Here is a 20,632-nt window from a genome sequence, read left to right on the forward strand (position 1 = left end):
TGAAGCATGAATGAGAAGTAAACTTTGTTGTCATAAAAAATAATTGTGGGAAGAGGAGCTAATTCATGGTTAGGAAAAGATTCTGTGGAGAAACAAACCATCCTTCTATTAGAGATTCATAATGCAGAGTAGCCGATCTGAAGTTCTGAAAGTCTTAGGAAGATGGAAACTTATTTAGCTTCATTGAGCCAGTATCTCCCAAACATTTCATTATAAAAAACATTTATTCACGGCAATCATGTTGAACTAGTGTCCTAGAGAAGAGTGAATCTTGGTCTTGAGCATATGTATATAGGTGGATCACCTGGATTGTTTGTTAAAACAGATTCTGGGTCCCCACCCCAGAGATTCTGATTTCAGAGGTCTTGGCTGCAGGCTGAGAATTTGCATTTCTGACAAGCTCCCAGATGATTTTATCCTTCAGGTTTGAGAACTAAACTTTGAGTAGCATCTTTATAGAATAGTCAAATCCTGTACCTTAAATGGGTGAATTTTATGGCATGTGAATTATATCTCAATAAAGATGCTAAAAAATTTGATATACTGGAAATAGCACTACAGTGTGGATTCTAGTGATTTTGTTAATGCAAGACAATGCTCTTTGAGTGATTTGTTTCCATTAAAAATTTCTTCATCTATAAAATGAGTCACTGTTCTATGTATTACGTAGGGTTGTAGTGAAAATAAGGCAATGTACTCTTCCAAATTGTGCTCTGTAGATAAAAACATGTTACTTAAAAAAAAAAGTCCATGGCCAGCTAAGTTTGGGAGTCTCTAAGTTAATAATGCATATTCCAGTTTGATGGTCAGACCATTATTTTTGACTTGGATCCTAATATCACTCTCTCTATATAAAATCAATTAAGTATGAGCTTTTTATTCATTCTTATTCTTGTAGTAGATCCTCTGGAGCTACAAAGATCGTTATGAAGTAGAAGCTGAATAAGCAAGGTTTGAATAATATTGCGGGACCAACAATAGTTTTTCCTCTTTTACTTCCATGCTGTTACATCCTGCTTGATATTTTATTGACCTATTTATCTGAAAAATTATTGGCCAAACAGAATTTTAACATGACTATTGGCTATGATAAAATAATGTCTAGGAAGGTTAAGAGAATACTTGTAGCCAGTTATTTGTCTCTTTTAATCAGTTTATGTTCATAGAGCAACTTATTTTCAAAATTCGATTGAAGCTAATTTAAATATTATATCCAGAAATAATTTTGGCTCTTTAGTATTTTAATAGAGAAAAAAATAAATAGTTTTCCCTTTTCCCTTTTTTAAAAAAAAATATTTATTTATTTATTTGGTTGTTCCAGGTCTTAGTTGCGGCAGGCGGGCTCCTAGTTGCAGCTCGCCAGCTCCTTAGTTGCGGCATGTGGACTCCTTAGTTGCAGCATGTGAACTTTTAGTTGCAGCATGCATGTGGGATCTAGTTCCTTGACCAGGGATCAAACCCGGGCCCCCTGCATTGGGAGCGTGGAGTCTTAACCACTGTGCCACCAGGGAAGTCCCCCTTCTCCCTTTCTTAAACTTGGACTATTTATTTAAAAAAAAATTGAGTCCCTCATTACCGTCTTTATTTGAAGCTTTTATAATTAACCAAATGTTTTCTTATATAAGCAGTTTAAACTTTAAATTTTTGTTTACTTGTCATTTTAATTTTAGCTGAAAAGCATTTCTTTCCTGATTTTCTTTAGTGATCTATTTTAAGCATTATTTTTGATGTTATAATCTATTTTTAACTCCTTTCCTAGAATTCTTTTGTTGAATTAAACTTCCTGAAATTAAATATATTATTAATGTGGCATTGGGAATGCATGTATATATAGTTTGAAAACATCTTTTCAGAACCTTAATATAATTGTACCTTTATTTCAGATGAAGTGGAGGACCATCCTACTACAATATTGTTTTCTCTTGGTTACATGTATACTTACTGCTCTTGAAGCTGTGCCTATAGACATAGACAAGACAAAAGTAGAAAATGCTCAACCTGTGGACAGTGCAAAGATAGAACCACCAGTAAGTGAATGCTAAAGATAACCTTGTGGGAAGAATTTTAACTAAAATATTGCTAAGAATTTATTACTTATAAAACTGGACATTTAGGAACTATTTCTGAAATAGCAGTAAAAAGAGTATTGGATAAGCATGTTCTTTAATATCAGGCAAAGGTTTTTTAATGTAGTTATATTAGATATATATATCTAATTAGTATATTAGTGTATAAAAGAATTAATCATAATACATTTCCAATGTAGAGATAACCAACCAAGAAAACGTATTATATTCAGAGAAGAGACAGATAACAATGAGGAGAGACAGGTGACAAGGGGGTAAAACCAATTAGTATATTGGTTAAGTATTCATTGTCTAAGCCATATAGAAAATCTACCTTTATGTAAGAGTAGAACATGACATTGGTTCTGATACAACTCTCTTCATTTGAGAAATACAGCTTTTAACTTTGGCTGTCCAAACTATCAAAGTAGGTATGTCTCAATGCCATTTTGCTAGACGGTTTTTGTTTTTTGTTTTTTTTTTTTAGGATTGAAATCTTTAGATACAGGAAAGGAAAAACTTTCAGAAGAGTTACTGTTTGTTTCTTAATTTGAAGGATACTGGACTTTATTATGATGAATACCTCAAGCAAGTGATTGATGTGCTGGAAACAGATAATCATTTCAGAGAAAAGCTCCAGAAAGCAGACATAGAGGAAATAAAGGTAAATGTAATTAAATAATTATTTAACAAACACTTGAGCATGCCAGACACTGAGCTAAGTATTGGGATTACAAAGATAAGACTCGGGACTTCCCTGGTGGCACAGTGGTTAAGAATCCACCTGCCAGTGAGGGGACACAGGTTCGAGCCCTGGTCTGGGAAGATCCCACATGCCACGGAGCAACTAAGCCCATTTGCCACAACTACTGAGCCTGTGCTCTAGAGCCCGTGAGCCACAGCTACTGAGCCCACATGCCACAACTACTGAAGCCCACGCATCTAGAACCCATCCTCCGCAGCAAGAGAAGCCACTGCAATGAGAAGCCTGCACACTGCAAGGAAGAGTAGCCCCCGCTTGCTGCAACTAGAGAAAGCCCGCACGTAGCGATGAAGACCCAATGCAACCAAAAATAAAAAAATAAATAATTAAAACAAACAAAAAACAAAGACTCATTCTTAGCCCTTAAAGAACCCTCAAGGGAGACTAATATCCAGGAAAAGATTACTAAGATAAATATTTACTGAGCGTATAATACATTTTGGAGATACAGAGGATGGACACCTACTTCAGTAGGAAGCAGTGGGGGAAGGTGGGAAGTCTTTCTTCCTGGTAGAGATTATGCCTGGGCTTAAATATGCGGCTGAGAAAAGGAGAAAGATTGGGAGACATGCTAGGCCAAGGTACAAGGGAACAGAGACCGGAATATATAGGAACCTGGAAGGAGTAACTGTTGCTGGAACCTGGCCTGGGAAGTGGAGGCCATGACTGGCCAAAAGATGAGGTTGGAAAGAGTCATGGGCTAGATGACAGAGGGCCTTGTACATCATGGTAAGGGGCTTGAATCATGATATGAGGACAGCAGGAAGCTAGTCAAAGGTTTAGCACAGGTTTAGTTCTGGTGTTTAATCAGGTCCAGATTAATAGAAGACGTAATGGGCCATATCTTATCTCAATAGGGGAGGTTTAATTATTTGTCTCTGTCCTAAGAACCCTATTTATTTGACATTATCCTAGCCCTAGACATCTCCTTAGTATTCACAATAAAGAAAGAAGGTTGTAAAAACCAAGATCTGACGTGAGAGAGTCTTTTAAAGCCCTCCCTTGAAGGGTAGTGAATCCACTTAGTGGGGTTTATCTTAGAGTCAGCAGTAAACAAAAAATTCCAATGATTTAATTTTAAACTTTCAGTTATAACTCTCAAGATAGTTTTATTGGTTTGCTTATGTTATTTTTGTTTATCTGTTTTTAACTTTCGTAAAAAGTTATCTTACCTGGAACTTTGAAGGAAAATTTCTGAATCAAACATCCTTATTTTAGTCTCTGTCCCTGGTCTGGGCCCCTGTGAAAGTCTGACCCACATTAGGTTGTGGCCACTATCAGAACCTGTGTGTGGCTTTTATTTATTTTATTTTATTATTATTTTTTAAAATAAATTTATTTATTTATTATTTATTTTTGGCTGTGTTGGGTCTTTGTTGCTGCACATGGGCTTTCTCTAGTTGCCGTGAGTGGGGGCTGCTCTTCGTTGAGATGTGTGGGCTTTACATTGTGGTGGCTTCTCTTGCTGCAGAGCATGGGCTCTAGGCGCTTGGGCTTCAGTAGTTGTGGCACTCAGGCTCAATAGTTATGCCTCATGGGCTCTAGAGCACAGGCTCAGTAGCTGTGGCGCACGGCCTTAGTTGCTCCGTGGCATGTGGGATCTTCCCAGACCAGGGCTCAAACCCGTGTCCCCTGCACTGGCAGGTGGATTCTTAACCACTGCACCACCAGGGAAATCCCTGTGTGTGGCTTTTAGTTCACAGCTGTCCTCTTGGAGGCTGTGAATTTTTCTGGGAGAATGGTAACAGCCTTATGCCAATAATTCCCTTGAATTATCTTTATTTTATTTTATTTTTTTGAATTATCTTTTTTTTTTTTTTTTGCGGTACGCGGCCTCTCACTGTTGTGGCCTCTCCCGTTGCGGAGCACAGGCTCTGGACGCGCAGGCTCAGCGACCATGGCTCACGTGCCTAGCCACTCCGCGGCATGTGGGATCTTCCCGGACCGGGGCACGAACCCGTGTCTCCTGCATCGGCAGGCGGACTCTCAACCACTGCGCCACCAGGGAAGCCCTGAATTATCTTTTTTTAATTGAAGTATATTTGACATACAGTATTATATTAGTTTCATATGTACAACATAGTGATTTGACTTTTGTATACATTGTGAAATGATCACCACAATAAGTCTATTAACCATCTGTCACCATACAAAGTTAATACAATATTATTGACCCCATGCTGTACATTACATCCCCATGACTTATTTATTTTATACCTGGAAGTTTGTACCTCTTGATCCGCTTCACGCATTTCACTCCTCCCCCAACTCCCTCCACTCTGGCAACCACCAATTTGTTCTCTGTATCTATGAGTCTGTTTTTTGTTTGGTTTAGTTGCTTTGTTTGTTCTGTTTTTTTAGATTCCACATACGTCATGCGGTATTTGTCTTTCTCTGTCTGACTTATTTCACTTAGCATGATATCTACAGTCCCCTGAATTGTTTTGAGAATAGTCTCGTGTTTCCTTGAAAAATTGACTTGAGCTGTAGGACTAATTTCCTGGGATGAATAATATTTAATGTAGAACTTTCAATGTCTCTTATTTACTTCAGATAGGACTAAGCGTTATTTGGGGGCTAACAGACAATGTGGGTAATGGGAGTTACTATAGAGAGATAATCAGGGAAAAGAAAACAACAAGCTTGCCTTCTTTGGTATAGGAGAATACTTTTATAACTGTCTTCCTTTCACAGTCAATTCCTATTCCCTATGGGGTTGTGTGGGGGGAGACAAAATGAAGTAAGTTAAACAGTTTAATGAAAAAGAAATTGAGTAAAAATAGACAATAAAAATCAAGCCGACAGAATCATTACAAACAGCTGAGCAAAGACTCCTGTCTCAGGAAAAACTGGAAAAAAAAAAGTTAGAAGTTGTCCTTTGTTGTCAGCTAAGCATTTTGAAAGGAGAATCATACTGTTTCTTCACTTACCAAACATTGCTAACTGGGAAGATTATGGCTTCACCCACACCACTTCCCTGAATGTACTTTTGTGAAGGGTGTCAGTTGACTTCCTTATTTTTTTTTTAATTAAAAAATATATTTATTTATTTGACTGCACCGGGTCTTAGTTGCAACATGCGGGATCTTTAGTTGCAGCATGCGGGACCTAGTTTCCTGACCAGGGATCAAACCCAGGTCCCTTGCACTGGGAGCATGGAGTCTTAACCACTGGACCACTAGGGAAGTACCTGTCAGTGATTTCTTAATTGCCAGATCCAGTGAGCACCTTTTATTACTCTTCTTACTGGACTCCTTTATTTTATCTCAGTGGTTCTCAGATTTTAAATTGTTAAAACAGATTTCTGGGCCCCACCTCCTGACTTTCTGATTCAGTAGGTCTAGGGCCTCCATATCTAAAGTTCCCAGGTGATGCTGATGCTTCCACTTTGGGACCACATTTGAGAACTATTGTTTTATCTAATAATAATGACCATTCCCTCCTTGAAATGTACTACTCTTTTTGCTTCTGTAACAGCATATTCTCTTAGCTCTCCTTCTCCCTCTCTGAACATTCTTTCTTGGTCTTGCTTGAGGCGTTTCTTTTCCTTCCCTTCCTCCCCCTTGACTCAGTCCTGAAGGGTCTGTGTGCCTGATTGCTAGTTAGACTTGCAGTTTCTGATTGAAAATGCATTTTTAAACAATAGAAGGTAAACCACTAGCTATTTTGTCTCTTAAATTTTGGAACATGTATAGAATTACTCATCTATGAAAAAAAGTAATCAAAGGAGACAACCTAAAAAAGATGAATTTTGAAAAGTTATTTATATATGGAATGACTAAAGCTTAAGGAGGCCACATTACTTAAAAAAAAACTTTATTGAAATATAATTCACATACCATAAAATTTGCCCCTTTAATATATACAATTCAGTGGTTTTATTATATGTACAGAGTCATGTAACCATCACCACTATCTAATTTTAGAACAATTTTATTTCCCCCCAGAAGGAACCCTGTACCCATTAAGCAATCACCCCCCCTTTCCTTTCTCTCCTCAGCCCCTGGCAACCATTAATCTACTTTCTATATCTGTGCATTTGCCTATTCTAGACATTTCATATAAATGGAATCATACAAAATTTGGCCTTTTGTGCCTGGCTTCTTTGACTTAGCATAATGTTTTCAATGTTCATCACATTGTAGCATGTATCGGTGTATTCATTCCTTTTAATGGCTGAATAATATTCCACTGTATGGATATTCCATATTTTATCAATTCATCAGTTGATGGACATTTGGGTTATGTCTGCTTTTTTGGCTCGTATGAATAATGCTGCTATGAACATTCATATTTAAGACTTTATGTGAGGACTTCCCTGGTGGTGCAGTGGTTAAGAATTCTCCTGTTAATGCAGGGGACATGGGTTCGAGCCCTGGTCCAGGAAGATCCCACATGCTGCAGGATGTGCCAGTATGCCACAACTACTGAGCCTGTGCTCTGGAGCCAGTTAGCCACAACTACTGAGCCTGGGTGCCACAACTACTGAAGCCCATGCGCCTAGAGCCCGTGCTCCACAACAAGAAAAGCCACCGCAATGAGAAGCTTGCGCACTGCAACAAAGAGTAACCCCCACTCACCACAACTAGAGAAAGCCCGAGTGTAGCAACGAAGACCCAGTGCAGCCAAAAATAAAATATAAATACATAAATAAATTTATTTTTTAAAAAAGACTTTATGTGAACATATGTTTCAACTCTTTTGGTATATACCTAGGAATGGAATTGCGGGGTCATATGGTAACTGTGGGTTTAACTTTTTGAGGAACTGTCAAAATTGTTTTCCAAAGTGGCTGCACCATTTTGCAATTTAAGTTACTTTTTGAGTTTCTTCTTTGTGCTTTAATTATGCTTTTCTAAATTATATGGTTTTTAGACATCTTGATTTTAGAGTTACAAACTGAATATCTTCTGAAAGAAATGCTGTTTGTAATGTCAAATTTATCTAAAATAGTCAAAAGTATCACTACTTTATTATAACCCTATTTTTAATATATTGTGTCTTATCTAAAAATGCAATGGAATAGATAAAATTAATTTATTATTTTTGTTAACAGAGTGGGAGGCTAAGCAAAGAACTGGATTTAGTAAGTCACCATGTGAGGACAAAACTTGATGAACTGAAAAGGCAAGAAGTGGCAAGGTTAAGAATGCTGATTAAAGCTAAATTGGATTCCCTTCAAGGTAAGTGCTAAAGAAAAGGCAGGAAAATTCCAATATTTGGTTGTTAAGGTCAGTTTACAGACCATGTTCCTATAGTCAACATTTAATGTTAGTATTGATTTGGCTTCTCTTATTTTTTTAAAAATTTATTTATTTATTATTTATTTATGTATTTAGGCTGCACCAGGTCTTAGTTGCGGCACTCGGGATCTTCATTGCGGCATGCAGACTTCTTAGTTGCGGCATGTATGTGGGATCTAGTTCCCTGACCAGGGATCAAACCCAGGCCCCCTGCATTGGGAGCATGGAGTCTTACCCATTGGACCACCAGGGAAGTCCCACCTTCTCTTAATTATTAAAATTTAATTTTTTGAATAGGTTATATATTCATGTCATTCAAAAATCAAAATGATTAGCCTTAAATAATTATATCAGTAAAAAGGAAGAATGAAAAATAATGAATTAAGCCACTGATTTAAAAGAGGAAAAATAACATCAAAGCAAACCAAAAGAAAGTAGAGAGGGAAAATCTAATTAGAACCATTTCCATAGATGAAATAGAAGAATCGTCAGAGCTAGCTCCACAGAAACACCAGATTCAGATAGTGCCAAAGGGAATTCCAGCAAACCATTAAAGATCAGATTATCAGTGCTATTTAAAGTATTCCAGAGCATAGATTAAGAAGGAAACTTCCACACTCTTATTATGTGTTGATGCCAAAGCCAAAATTATTGGATGTTAAAAGAATATTCTATCATAGCAAGTGGATTTATTTCAGGAATGTAAGATTAACTTAATTTTAGGAAATCTAATGCTGTAAATTATCATATGAATAGACATAAGAAGAAAGAAATTTTTGGTGTGACAAGAGAAATTATAAAGTCAAAGGACAAATAATGAATCAGAATAAATCTTTGAAATTTGTATTTTTTTAAAATTAAGACAATTTTTTTAGTGCAATATAAGGTTCACAGCAAGATTGAGGGTAAGGTACAGAGATTTCCCATACACCCCTGTCCCCAAATGTTCATAGCCTCCCCCAATACCAACATCTCCCAACAGTGTGGTACATTTGTTACAATTGATGAACCTATACTGACACATCATAATTACCCCAAATCCATAGTTTATATTAGAGTTCACTCTTGGTGTTGTACATTCTATGGGTTTAGGCAAATTTATAATGACATGTATCAACTGTTATAGCATCATACAGAGTAATTTCACTGCCTTAAAAATCCTCTGTGCTCTGCCTATTCATCTTTCTATATTCTTTTAATTTTAGACTATGAGAAGATTAAATAGCTATGAAGCAGAGTTTTTGAAATGTGAAGATATCTTAAAGGAAGTAATCTCATTGTTCATATGATCATCTCCATATATTCAGAAAAGGCATTTGACAAAAATTAACACCCCTTCTTAATTTTAAAAAAGTAATAAAATAGTAATCAATAGATACTTCTGTAACATGACCAGATATGTCCAACTCAGCTACACATTGGGGAAACACAAATATATTTTCTCACTAAAATCAGAAACAAAACAATGATGCTCACTGTCACCACTACTAATTAATATTGTTTTGGAGGTACTAGCCAAAGCAATTATACAAATGAAAAAATTGGAGGTAAAATAATTGGAAAGTAGGGGATAAAACCATCTCTATTTGCAGGTAATATAATTATTCACTTGGAAAACCCAAAGAACTTGTCTGAAAAACTTAGTATATACAAAAGGAAAATTCAGCAAGGTAAACAATATACAGAAATCAGTGTTTTTCATATGTACAAACAACAGCCAGTTAGGAGATATAATGGAAGAAAAGACTCCATTTATGATACCAACAAAGATAAAACACCCAGAATAAACCTATTAAGAAATGTGCAAAACTTACAGATAAAAACTTTAAAATGCTCCTGAAGAACACAAAAGTAGACTTGAAAAAAGGGGAAGACATAACATCTTTTTGATACAAAGACTCAACATTATGAACATGTCAGTTCTTCTTAGGTTAATTTACAAATTTAACATGATCCAAATAAAAAGATGTACTTTTTTCCCCTGGTACTAGCCAAGTTAATTTTAAAGTTCATATGAGAAGGGAAATGAGCAAGAAAAACAATGTGCCTCTGAAGAAGAACAAAGAAGAAGGACTAGATATATTAGATATTAGAATATATCACTAAGCCTCAGACATTAGAACTCTATGGTTTTGTCATGTAGGTAGAAAGACCAGTGGAACAAAATAGAAATTCCAGAAATAAAATTAAATACATATGGAATTTAGTTTGAATTAAAGGTGGTATCTCATTATTAATGAGATAAAGATTAAAAAAAATAAGTAGTCTTAATAGAGTTGGATAGCCATTTGGAAAAAGGAACAGTTAGGTTTATATCTCATATACATCAGAATAAGTGCTTATATAAATCAAAGATTTAAGTATAGAAAATAAAACCATAAAAGCAACAGTTGACAACATAAGTGAATTCCTTTATTGTCTTGGAATGACCTTTCTAATTATGAATCAAAATCCAAGGGCCAGCTTTGGCAAGTGGGAGACCCTTCAGGCTGGCTCCTGTGTCCTTGTAACGTGCCTCCATAGGTTGGTTATCTGGGTGGTTCATTGTCATCAGTAAATATCTGAATACTTACTAAGGGTGGAATAGCAGTTCTTAAACTTCAGATTGCATAAAACTCACCTTAGGGAGCTAGTTAAAAATGCAGATTACTGGATCTCACCTCCAGATACTCTGATTCTAGGGATGAGTAATCTGCATTTTATCTTTTTATTTTTAAAAAATAGTTATTTATTATTTATTTATTTTTATTTTGGCTGTGCCGGGTCTTAGTTGCGGCATGCGGGCTTCTTAGTTGCTGCATGCAAACTCTTAGTTGCTGCATGCAAACTCTTAGTTGTAGCATACATGCAGGATCTAGTTCCCCGACCAGGAATCAAACCTGAGCCCCCGCCTTGGGAGCATGGAGTCTTACCCACTGGACCACCAGGGAAGTTCCTGCATTTTAAACATGTACCTCTGGTCAATGGATCATATTGGAGAAATTGTGTAGAGCAGTAAACTCTCTGCTGGTGAATAGACTTAGAAAACAAGTACCAAATACTCTTTATCCTGAAACTAAGGATATCAATGAGAGGTAAATTAACTCATACCATCCTACTTCAGCTGGTCAGACACACAAGGTAATTCCATCCTTGAAGCCAGGCCTAAGGTGGTTTGAGATTTCTTTGCCCTTAGACAACTTCCATCCCCTTAATCTTGGCAACATTTTCTTTATTCCAAGACAGGGGCTGAATTTCATTATCTAAAGTAAACTGTTTTATATGCTTAGAAAAGTTATGAGTATTTTCTCATTGATTCAAAATTTATGAATTAAAATTTCTGATAACTTGAAGGAGGGCTTAAAGCATCTTAATTTTGTGGGGTGTGTGTGTAATTTTTAAAGTAGGCAATACATTCACATGGTTTAAAAAAACAAAGTGTAAGGGGCTTCCCTGGTGGCACAGTGGTTGAGAGTCCGCCTGCCGATGCAGGGGACACCGGTTTGTGCCCCAGTCCTGGAAGATCCCACATGCCGCGGAGCGGCTGGGCCCGTGAGCCATGGCCGCTGAGCCTGCGCTCCGCAATGGGAGAGGCCACAACAGTGAGAGGCCCACGTACCGCAAAAAAAAAAGTGTAAGAAAGTATATAGCAAAAAGTTCCATGATATTTTTGTACTTTATCAGTTCCCACTGCCCCCTAATACCATCCTTCCTGAGTTTCTTTACTCATATATAAACAAATACAAATAAATTTATTTTTCCTCTTTTTTATACAAAAGATACATGCAATACACGTTTGTAGTTTGTATTTTTCCTTTACTAATATATTTTGGAGATCTTTCTGTATTAGTACATAGAGACCATCATTTTTTTAGCAACTGCGCAGATTTCCATTATATAGGTATACCATAATTTATTTACCAGACCCCTGTTGATGGATATTTGGGTTATTTCTAGTGAACACTCTTGTACACATACCACTATGTATCCATGTAATATTATCTGTAGGATAAGTTCCCCACAATGAAACTGTTAAACCAAAGGATATATGTATTTGTAATTTTGGTAGATACTGCCACCTCCACAGAGGGTGATCAATACCCATTCCCACCAGCAATAATTTCTCACAGCCTTGCTAATTATAAGTATCATCAAACTTTAGGAGTTTTGCCACTATGTTAGATGGTATAATTGTGCAGGTTTAATATGTATTTCTCTTATTTTGAGTGAGGCTTAAGTGTCTTTTCATGTATTTCAGTGACAGGTTTTATCCTTTAGGGCTAGGTTTTATAACAGATCTTTTCTTCATAAGTAAAACTTCTAGTACAGGGCCATACTGAGAATTCAGTGAAAGCTTAGTTGAACTAAATTTAGCTGTTTCTTACTTTCTGGCATAACAATATGTTCCAGGCTCATCTTGTACTTTATACCCTGCCCTAGCCCTGGAACTAGCCATTTCTCTGAGGATTCCTGGTTCTTAATTTTAGTGCGAAATGATGTTACAGACCAAGAGATGGCACTAGGTGTGCTCAGTACTCCTGGGATATATTTTCTTCTTGACACTTCCATAGGACAGAGATAGGAAATACATGCATGTCTATACACATATGCATGCACACACACATATATAAATATATATTCATGCACATGCATATACGTGTGAAATATACATGCATATATGTGTACACATTATATATGTATGTTTAGAAATAATAAGTTCACACAGTTAGTACTAATTCCCATCCCTTTCCCCAAGTTTCTTTCCTGCCTTCCATCATTTTCATGTTTGTATGTTCTTTTTTCCTAAGTGAGAACCCTGACTTCTAACAAATCAACACATGTACATATTTTGCTCAGTTCTATAATACAACTGAAATCGTCCAGAATTGCTTCACTCATTCAACTACAATACACTGTAGCTTTTTTTTTTTTTTAAGTTCTTTACAAAGAAAACTGTTGATGTTTCTTTAAAAATCAGTCATAATCAGGGACTTCCCTGGCGGTCCAGTGGTTAAGACTCTGTGCTTCCAGTGTAGGGGGCGAGGGTTCCATCCCTGGTGGAGGAACTAAGATCCCATATGCTGTGCTGTGCAGCCAAAAAAAAAAGTCATAATCAATTGAATTTACTGAATTAGATTTTTACTGTTCCATAAAGGATTAATTGGAGCAGCATATAAATAGTTCCTTCATATAAATTTTAGAGCAATTCTATTTAGAAATTATTCTTAGGACTTCCCTGGTGGTCCAGTGGGTAAGACTCTGTGCTCCCAATGTAGGGGGCCCGGGTTCGATCCCTGGTCGGGAAACTAGATCCTGCATGCATGCCACAGCTAAGAACTCCGCATGCCTCAACTAAGTAGTCCGCACGCCACAACTAAGAAGCCCACATGCTGCAAGTAAGCATCCGCATGCCGCAACTAAGAAGTCCACGTGCTGTAAATAAAAGATCCCACATGTTGCAGTTAAGACCTGGTGCAGCCAAAAAAGAAAAAAATTCTTATAAAAAAAAAAAGAAAGAAATTCTTCTTAGACCTTTGGTGAGGGTGGTATATTAGAGTTTAGTTAAAAGTAGGAAATTTGGTACTTTTACAATAATGAAAAAGTTTTTACTGTAAATTATACTGTAAAAGATAGCTAACTAGTCTTTCTTGAAATAACATTAAAGTGTACACATTAAATTATATTCCATTCTAGATTCAAGGGCATTACCTTTGCCTAGAATAACAATATGTATGATATTCTAAAAGAAAATACAAACTTTTAAATCTAAAACTTTGAGTTTTCTTATAAAATCCTATAAGAATTAATATGAATGCTTATTCTTATGTATTATTTATATTAATGTTTCTAGCTTCTAATAATTCATTGTTTACAGTTTTCTCATTTTCTTTCAGATACAGGCATAGACCACCATGCTCTTCTAAAACAATTTGATCATCTAAATCACCTGAATCCTGAGAAGTTTGAATCTACAGATTTAGATATGCTAATCAAAGCGGTGAGACTCATTTCAAAATGTGTTGTCTTTGTTGTGCCTTTGAGGTTTTGTAATTTGACAAGTAAATTCCATGAAGTGGTAGTATAACTTTTACATACTCTCTAGAATATCTTTAAAGGGAGATAGCTTAACCCTTATTAGTACAGATAATAATGTGGACATACAGGTCTGTAATCCCTTGCCAACAATTCCAAAATCCAAAATACTATAAAAATGGAAACCTGGCTTGAATTATAGTAAGGCTATTTATAGGTTTTATTTAGCTTACTTAGTGTATTTATAGATTTTGATAAGGAAGTACTAATCTGTTTGATTACAAACTCTTCAGGGGTGTTAAATTATATGGCATATATGCCATATGTCTTTTCTAAAATCTAGAAAATTCTTAAACACATCCTGCCTCAGGGATTTTAGATTATAATTTGTAGACCTCTCGTGTTGTACTGTATGAAGTTAGCAAATTAGATGTTCTAGCCTGGGTGTTACTAGATTTAGTTAAGTTGTTAGGAACTGTTCTAGTTCTCTATACTGTACAGATTTGATACAGTCCCTTCCTTTTTCTTCTTTTTAAAATAAATTTATATATTACTTGCTTATAAGGAACTTCCTAAAGTTGAAGCTAGCTTTGAACTTTTAGTTTCTTTGAATGCTTACATCTCTGAGAATAATAATGACCAAAATAGAAGGGTAAAATTTAAAACAGAAGTCAAATATGTTTTGGTCCTCCTATGCTACCTTCTGTTAGAGAGTATGCTATATGCAAGAAAGCCTTTATTTATATTTTTCAAGCACATCTTATTTAATTTAAAAATTGCATTATAGGCTACAAGTGATCTGGAACACTATGATAAAGCTCGACATGAAGAATTTAAAAAATATGAAATGATGAAGGAACATGAAAGGAGAGAATACTTAAAAACACTGAATGAAGAAAAGAGAAAAGAAGAAGAATCTAAATTTGAGGAAATGAAGAGAAAGCATGAAAGTCATCCCAAAGTTAATCATCCAGTAAGGATTATGACTTTGTAAAACCATAGTTAGATGAAGATACTTCTTTGTGCCAGATAGAAGAATTTTATAAGTTATTAGTACTTAAAATCTTGATTCTTAATTCTGCAAAGTTTTTCAATTTTATATTTTATTTTGAGCCTATATACATAGATTATAGTTTGTCTTGAGTGTTTTTTTTTAAATTGATTCACAGGGAAGCAAAGATCAACTAAAAGAAGTGTGGGAAGAGACTGATGGATTGGATCCTAATGACTTTGACCCCAAGACATTTTTCAAATTACATGGTAACAGATTTGATACAATATTAATATTTATATCTTTTGTTTGAAAAATTATAGATGCTTTACTATTAATTGACTTCTGCCAAGGTTTGCTAATCGAGTCCTATTGATAGTAAACATTTAGAGTTTTCCTCTAGGGTAGTATAGTAGTCTTTATTGCTGGTCTGCAGTATAAAATATTTTAGGTCAGTAGCTATGTCTTTATACTTGCTTTTACTTTTGAGTCATTTTATGACTTATTACAAGTTTCTCTGTAAAATGAAGGCATTTCTGTGACTAGCTAGGTTATATCTAATGGACTTTATGCTGTAATATTAAAATTTACTTTTAGTCTTATAGCATATTGCTTCACTTTATATTTTGGTTAATATATATATTTTTCTAAATAACTATGATGAATTATGAATAAGTAGTGAATTGTTATCAGTTGGACTGATCTGAGGCTTCATAAAAAAGAAGGATACCTTTTTCTGTAGCATGTTGATGCTTCGTGTTAAGTAATACTTTTGCAAACCATTAGTAATTAGTTGTATTTTAACTATCAGTTTTCTAAGGCATTAAAATCAGTTTTTGCATTTGTAACTTTTAAACTTTAGATGTCAATAGTGATGGCTTCCTAGATGAACAAGAATTAGAAGCCCTATTTACTAAAGAGGTAAATGAGTTCATTAAGTATTCAGTGGTTTTGCTCTGTCTTTTTTCCTTCTATTATCTTCCTTTCTTTTATGTTGGTTTAAAATTTTTCTTTTTAGTTGGAGAAAGTATATGACCCCAAAAATGAAGAGGATGATATGGTAGAGATGGAGGAAGAAAGGCTTAGAATGAGGGAACATGTAATGAATGAGGTATGTTTGAAAAGTTTATCTGTTACTTCTGTGGAGTTTTCAAGTTCTTGCAATAAATCTTATTGTAAAATGGAAAATAAATATATATAATATTTAATTGGATTTTGCAGTTTTGATCCAGAACAGTCAGTAGGTTCCCTTAGTGTAAATAAAATTATTTTGTAACTGCTTTAAAATATTTTAAAATATTAAGATGCTGCTGCATATAAAAGAATGCTGTAAAGCATTCTTTTAGAAGTAAAAAATAATGTAGTCCATTATTTGATATTGTAAATGCTGTATTCGTTTTTGCTAAGAAATTAAAAAACTCAATACCTTAATGGTTTATAACAACAAGTATTTATTTCTTGTTCACATTACTAAGCTGAAAACTCTGAAATAGCTATCATAGGCAGGGTAACTTAAGCCCACTTTTTTGTTGTTTTGTTTTGTTTGTTTATTTGTTTTTGGCTGCACCACGTGGCTTGTGGGATCAGCTTTTGGGATCTTAGTCCCCTGACCAGGGATCGAACCAGGGCCCTTGGCAGTGAAAGCACAGAGTCCTAACCACTGGACCACCAGGGAATTCCCCAAGCCCACTGTTTTGCTTCAGTGATTTTCACCTGTTATTTGAGCTATTTATGGTAAATTGGGATTTTTGTTGAGTGCTGGCTTCCAAGTAACAAATGAATTTCTTTGGCCATCATAGAGTTCACTTTTGTAACTGAATTTGCCATAGTCTATAAGAGCCATTAAACAGGGTTTGGAAAGGTTGTCAACTTTAGCTTTGATTTAGTTAGTTGTTTGTTTTTAGGAAAACATTGTTGAGAGCATTTTAACTTAAGCTCCTTTACTCTTGGCTAAAACAGTCTTCTTTCTGGAAAGATTGTTTTTCTTGCCCAAGCACTTGGCTTTGAAAGGAGGTGTGGTGAGTAAGGAAAACAATACTAGTCTACCCAGTCATATCAGCAGACTCAAACTTGGTGATCTTTGGGGGTATCAGTTATTTTCAAATTTGAATTATATAGAAGAAAAAGTTATCTATTCTCTGATTCTAGGATAATGTTGAGTGTCCTGTTTTGATTTTTTCCCTCAGTTTCTCTGGATGTTAGGCTAGCCCTAATTGCTGTATATTTATGTAGTAGCATCTATTAGAAGAATTTCTAGTATCTAAATAATGTGAAAGAGTTATTTTATTTTACATGTACACTTTCCTTTAATCAGGTTGATACTAACAAAGACCGATTGGTGACTCTAGAAGAGTTTTTGAAAGCTACAGAAAAAAAGGAATTCTTGGAGCCAGACAGCTGGGAGGTAATAGAACCTACGTGAAATGGGATGTGTCGTTCAAGAAATTCTACATCAGTCTATTCTGCTTTTAACTTTTATTCGCCATTACGTTTGCATGTATAGTTTTACCATCTTGGCTTTTCATATGAAATTTCACTATAGAATAATGAACTTGATTTCTTGCAAAGCTGGGACAATTGATATATATTGGTAATCACATTGCATGTAATTGTGTCTTTCTAAAATCGTCCTTTTTTTCTTTTTGCGGTATGCGGGCCTCTCACTGTTGTGGCCTCTCCCGTTGCGGAGCACAGGCTCCGGACGCGCAGGCTCAGCGGCCATGGCTCACGGGCCCAGCCGTTCCGCGGCATGTGGGATCTTCCCGGACCAGGGCACGAACCCGTGTCCCCTGTATCGGCAGGCGGACTCTCAACCACTGCGCCACCAGGGAAGCCCTAAAATCGTACTTTTTTTATGTGTAAAATATGTTCATTCTTGAAAATTAAAAATATGGATACAGTTAAAGTATGAATTAGAGGTTACATGTAATTCTACTATCCGGAGGTAGACACTTAAATTATGCATTGTGTTATGCCAGTTTGGAAATTGTTTGTATATTTAGTATATGCATATATAGCATACAGTGAATAAATAGTATACTGTCCCATTTTTAGCTTACATATACACATAAATTCATATCTATATTTTTTTAAAATGGCTTCATATATTCACTATATAAATGACTTTGTATGTTTGTGAAATTCTGTTTTTTAAAAATATAACAATATTTCATGAACATTTCAATGCCATGTCTCAAAATCTCGATTTAAAAAATGACCACTTAGCATGCAGTTGTGTGGTTGTAGCATAATTTATATAACCATTCTTCCAGATTCAGACATTATGGGTCAATTCTAATTTTTTTTTACTGTGATAAATAACATTTTGATGACTATCCATTTGTTCATGCATTTGGGGGCATCTGTGATGATTTCCCTGGGATTAATTCCTAGGAATACAACTATTCTCAAGTTTTATGAACATTTTTTAGTTTCTAAATATATCTGTCAAATTGCTCCTGAAAAGTATTTGAATTTATACCATGGTTTACTCTGTATAAGTGAGTGCATACACATCTTAAATAGAATGGTTGAGCGGTACCAAACAAAGTAGATTGAAAAAAGAACATTGTCGACAGGTGCAAGCCGCGGCTATCAGCGTGGACACCAGCAACAGTCATGAAACGCTAAGGCTGCTACTGCAGCCACCAAGAGGCCTGTGTGCAAGCACAGGTCACTATCCACACCACCCCGGGAGCCTGTGCAGCCCGCCACTGCCAGGGTCCGGTGATCCAGAGAAAACTTCCCCAGGAGAACACACAGCATGCCTCAGGCTATTGCAACGTCATGTCAGCCTCTGCCGCCTCTGCCGCCTCTGCCGCCGCAGGCTCACCCCGCATTCCATACCCCTCCCTCCCCACCGCCTGAGTGAGCCAGAGCCCCCTAATCAGCTGCTACTTTAACCCCATCCTGGCTGGGCAAAGAACAGACGCCCTCAGGCGACCTGCATGCAGAGGCGGGGCCAAATCCAAAGCTGAACCCTAGGAGCTGTGCGAACAAAGAAGAGAAAGGGAAATTTCTCCCAGCAGCCTCAGGAGCAGCGGATTAAATCTCTACAATCAACTTGATGTACCCTGCATCTGTGGAATACCTGAATAGACAACGAATCATCCTAAAATTGAGCTGGTGGACTTTGGGAGCAACTGTAGACTTGGGGTTTGCTTTCTGCATCTAATTTATTTCTTGTTTTATGTTTATCTTAGTTTAGTAATTCGAGTTTATTATCATTGGTAGATTTGTTTATTGATTTGGTTGCTCTCTTCCTTTTTTTTTTATATAGATATTTTTTTTTCCTTTTTCTCTTTTTGTGAGTGTGTATGTGTATGCTTCTTTGTGTGATTTTGTCTGTATAGCTTTGCTTTTACCATTTGTCCTAGATAATCTGTCTGTCCATTTTTTTTGTTTGTTGTTTTTAGTATAGTTTGTATTGCTTGTTATCATTGGTGGATTTGTTATTTGGCTTGGTTGCTCTCTTCTTTGTTTCTTTCTTTTTTTATTACTTTTTAATTTATTTTATTTATTTATTTTTTGCGGTATGCGGGCCTCTCACTGTTGTGGCCTCTCCCATTGCGGAGCAACAGGCTCCAGACGCGCAGGCTCAGCGGCCATGGCTCATGGGCGCAGCCGCTCCGCAGCATGTGGGATCTTCCCGGGCCGGGGCACGAACCCGTGTCCCCTGCATCGGCAGGCGGACTCTCAACCGCTGCGCCACCAGGGAAGCCCTAATTTATTTTATTTTTAATAATTTAAAAAAATTTTTTATTTTAATTATTTCCTTCCTTCCTTCCTGCCTCCCTCCCTCCCTTCCTTCCTTCCTACAGGTGTCAGGCCTGTGTCTCTGAGATAGGAGAGCTGAGTTCAGGACAGTTGGTCCACCAGAGACCTCCCGGCTTCACATAATATCAAACGGGGAAAGCTCTCCCAGAGATCTCCATCTCAACGCTAAGACCCAGCTCCACTAAACGACCAGCAAGCTACAGTTCTGGACACCGTATGCCAAACAACTAGCAAGACAGGAACACAACCCCACCCATTAGCAGAGAGGCCGCCTAAAATCATAATAAGGTCACAGACACCCCAAAACACACCACCAGATGTCGTCCTACTCACCAGAAAGGCAAGATCCAGCCTCATCCACCAGAGCACAGGCACCAGTTCCCTTGACCAGAAAGACTGCACAACCCACTGAACCAACCTTAGCCACTGGGAGCAGACACCAAAAACAACAGGAACTACGAACCTGCAGCCTGCAAAAAGAAGACCCCAAACACAGTAAATTAAGCAAAATGAGAAGACAGAGAAACACACAGCAGATGAAGGAGCAAGGTAAAAACACACCAGACCAAACAAATGAAGAGGAAATAGGCAGTCTACCTGAAAAAGAATTCAGAGTAATCATAGTAAAGATGACCCAAAATCTTGGAAATTGAATGGAGAAAATACAAGAAACATTTAACAAGGACCTAGAAGAACTGAAGAGAAAACAAACAATGATGAACAACAAAATTAATTAAATTAAAAATTCTCTAGAAGGGGGCTTCCCTGGTGGCACAGTGGT

The 20,632-nt window shown here is 36.5% G+C and overlaps 1 protein-coding gene across 4 annotated transcripts in view; it reads left to right on the forward strand.

The window, feature by feature from the left end:
• NUCB2 (nucleobindin 2) overlaps positions 1-20,632 on the forward strand; it is a 44,302-nt gene that overhangs the window by 15,141 nt on the left and 8,529 nt on the right. For 3 of the 4 annotated variants that reach the window (XM_065881783.1, XM_065881781.1, XM_065881782.1), the window contains 9 exons: positions 1,884-2,027; positions 2,623-2,730; positions 7,886-8,012; positions 13,946-14,049; positions 14,872-15,057; positions 15,254-15,344; positions 15,938-15,996; positions 16,094-16,186; positions 17,390-17,479. In XM_065881783.1, the coding sequence (XP_065737855.1) occupies positions 1,884-2,027; positions 2,623-2,730; positions 7,886-8,012; positions 13,946-14,049; positions 14,872-15,057; positions 15,254-15,344; positions 15,938-15,996; positions 16,094-16,186; positions 17,390-17,479 (1,002 nt within the window). Of the gene's footprint in view, positions 1-1,883; positions 2,028-2,622; positions 2,731-7,885; positions 8,013-13,945; positions 14,050-14,871; positions 15,058-15,253; positions 15,345-15,937; positions 15,997-16,093; positions 16,187-17,389; positions 17,480-20,632 lie in introns of those variants that run through there. The other variant, XM_065881784.1, reaches the window with a different exon arrangement.

This window comes from Phocoena phocoena, chromosome 8 (assembly GCF_963924675.1).
Source record: "Phocoena phocoena chromosome 8, mPhoPho1.1, whole genome shotgun sequence".
NCBI lineage: Eukaryota > Metazoa > Chordata > Mammalia > Artiodactyla > Phocoenidae > Phocoena > Phocoena phocoena.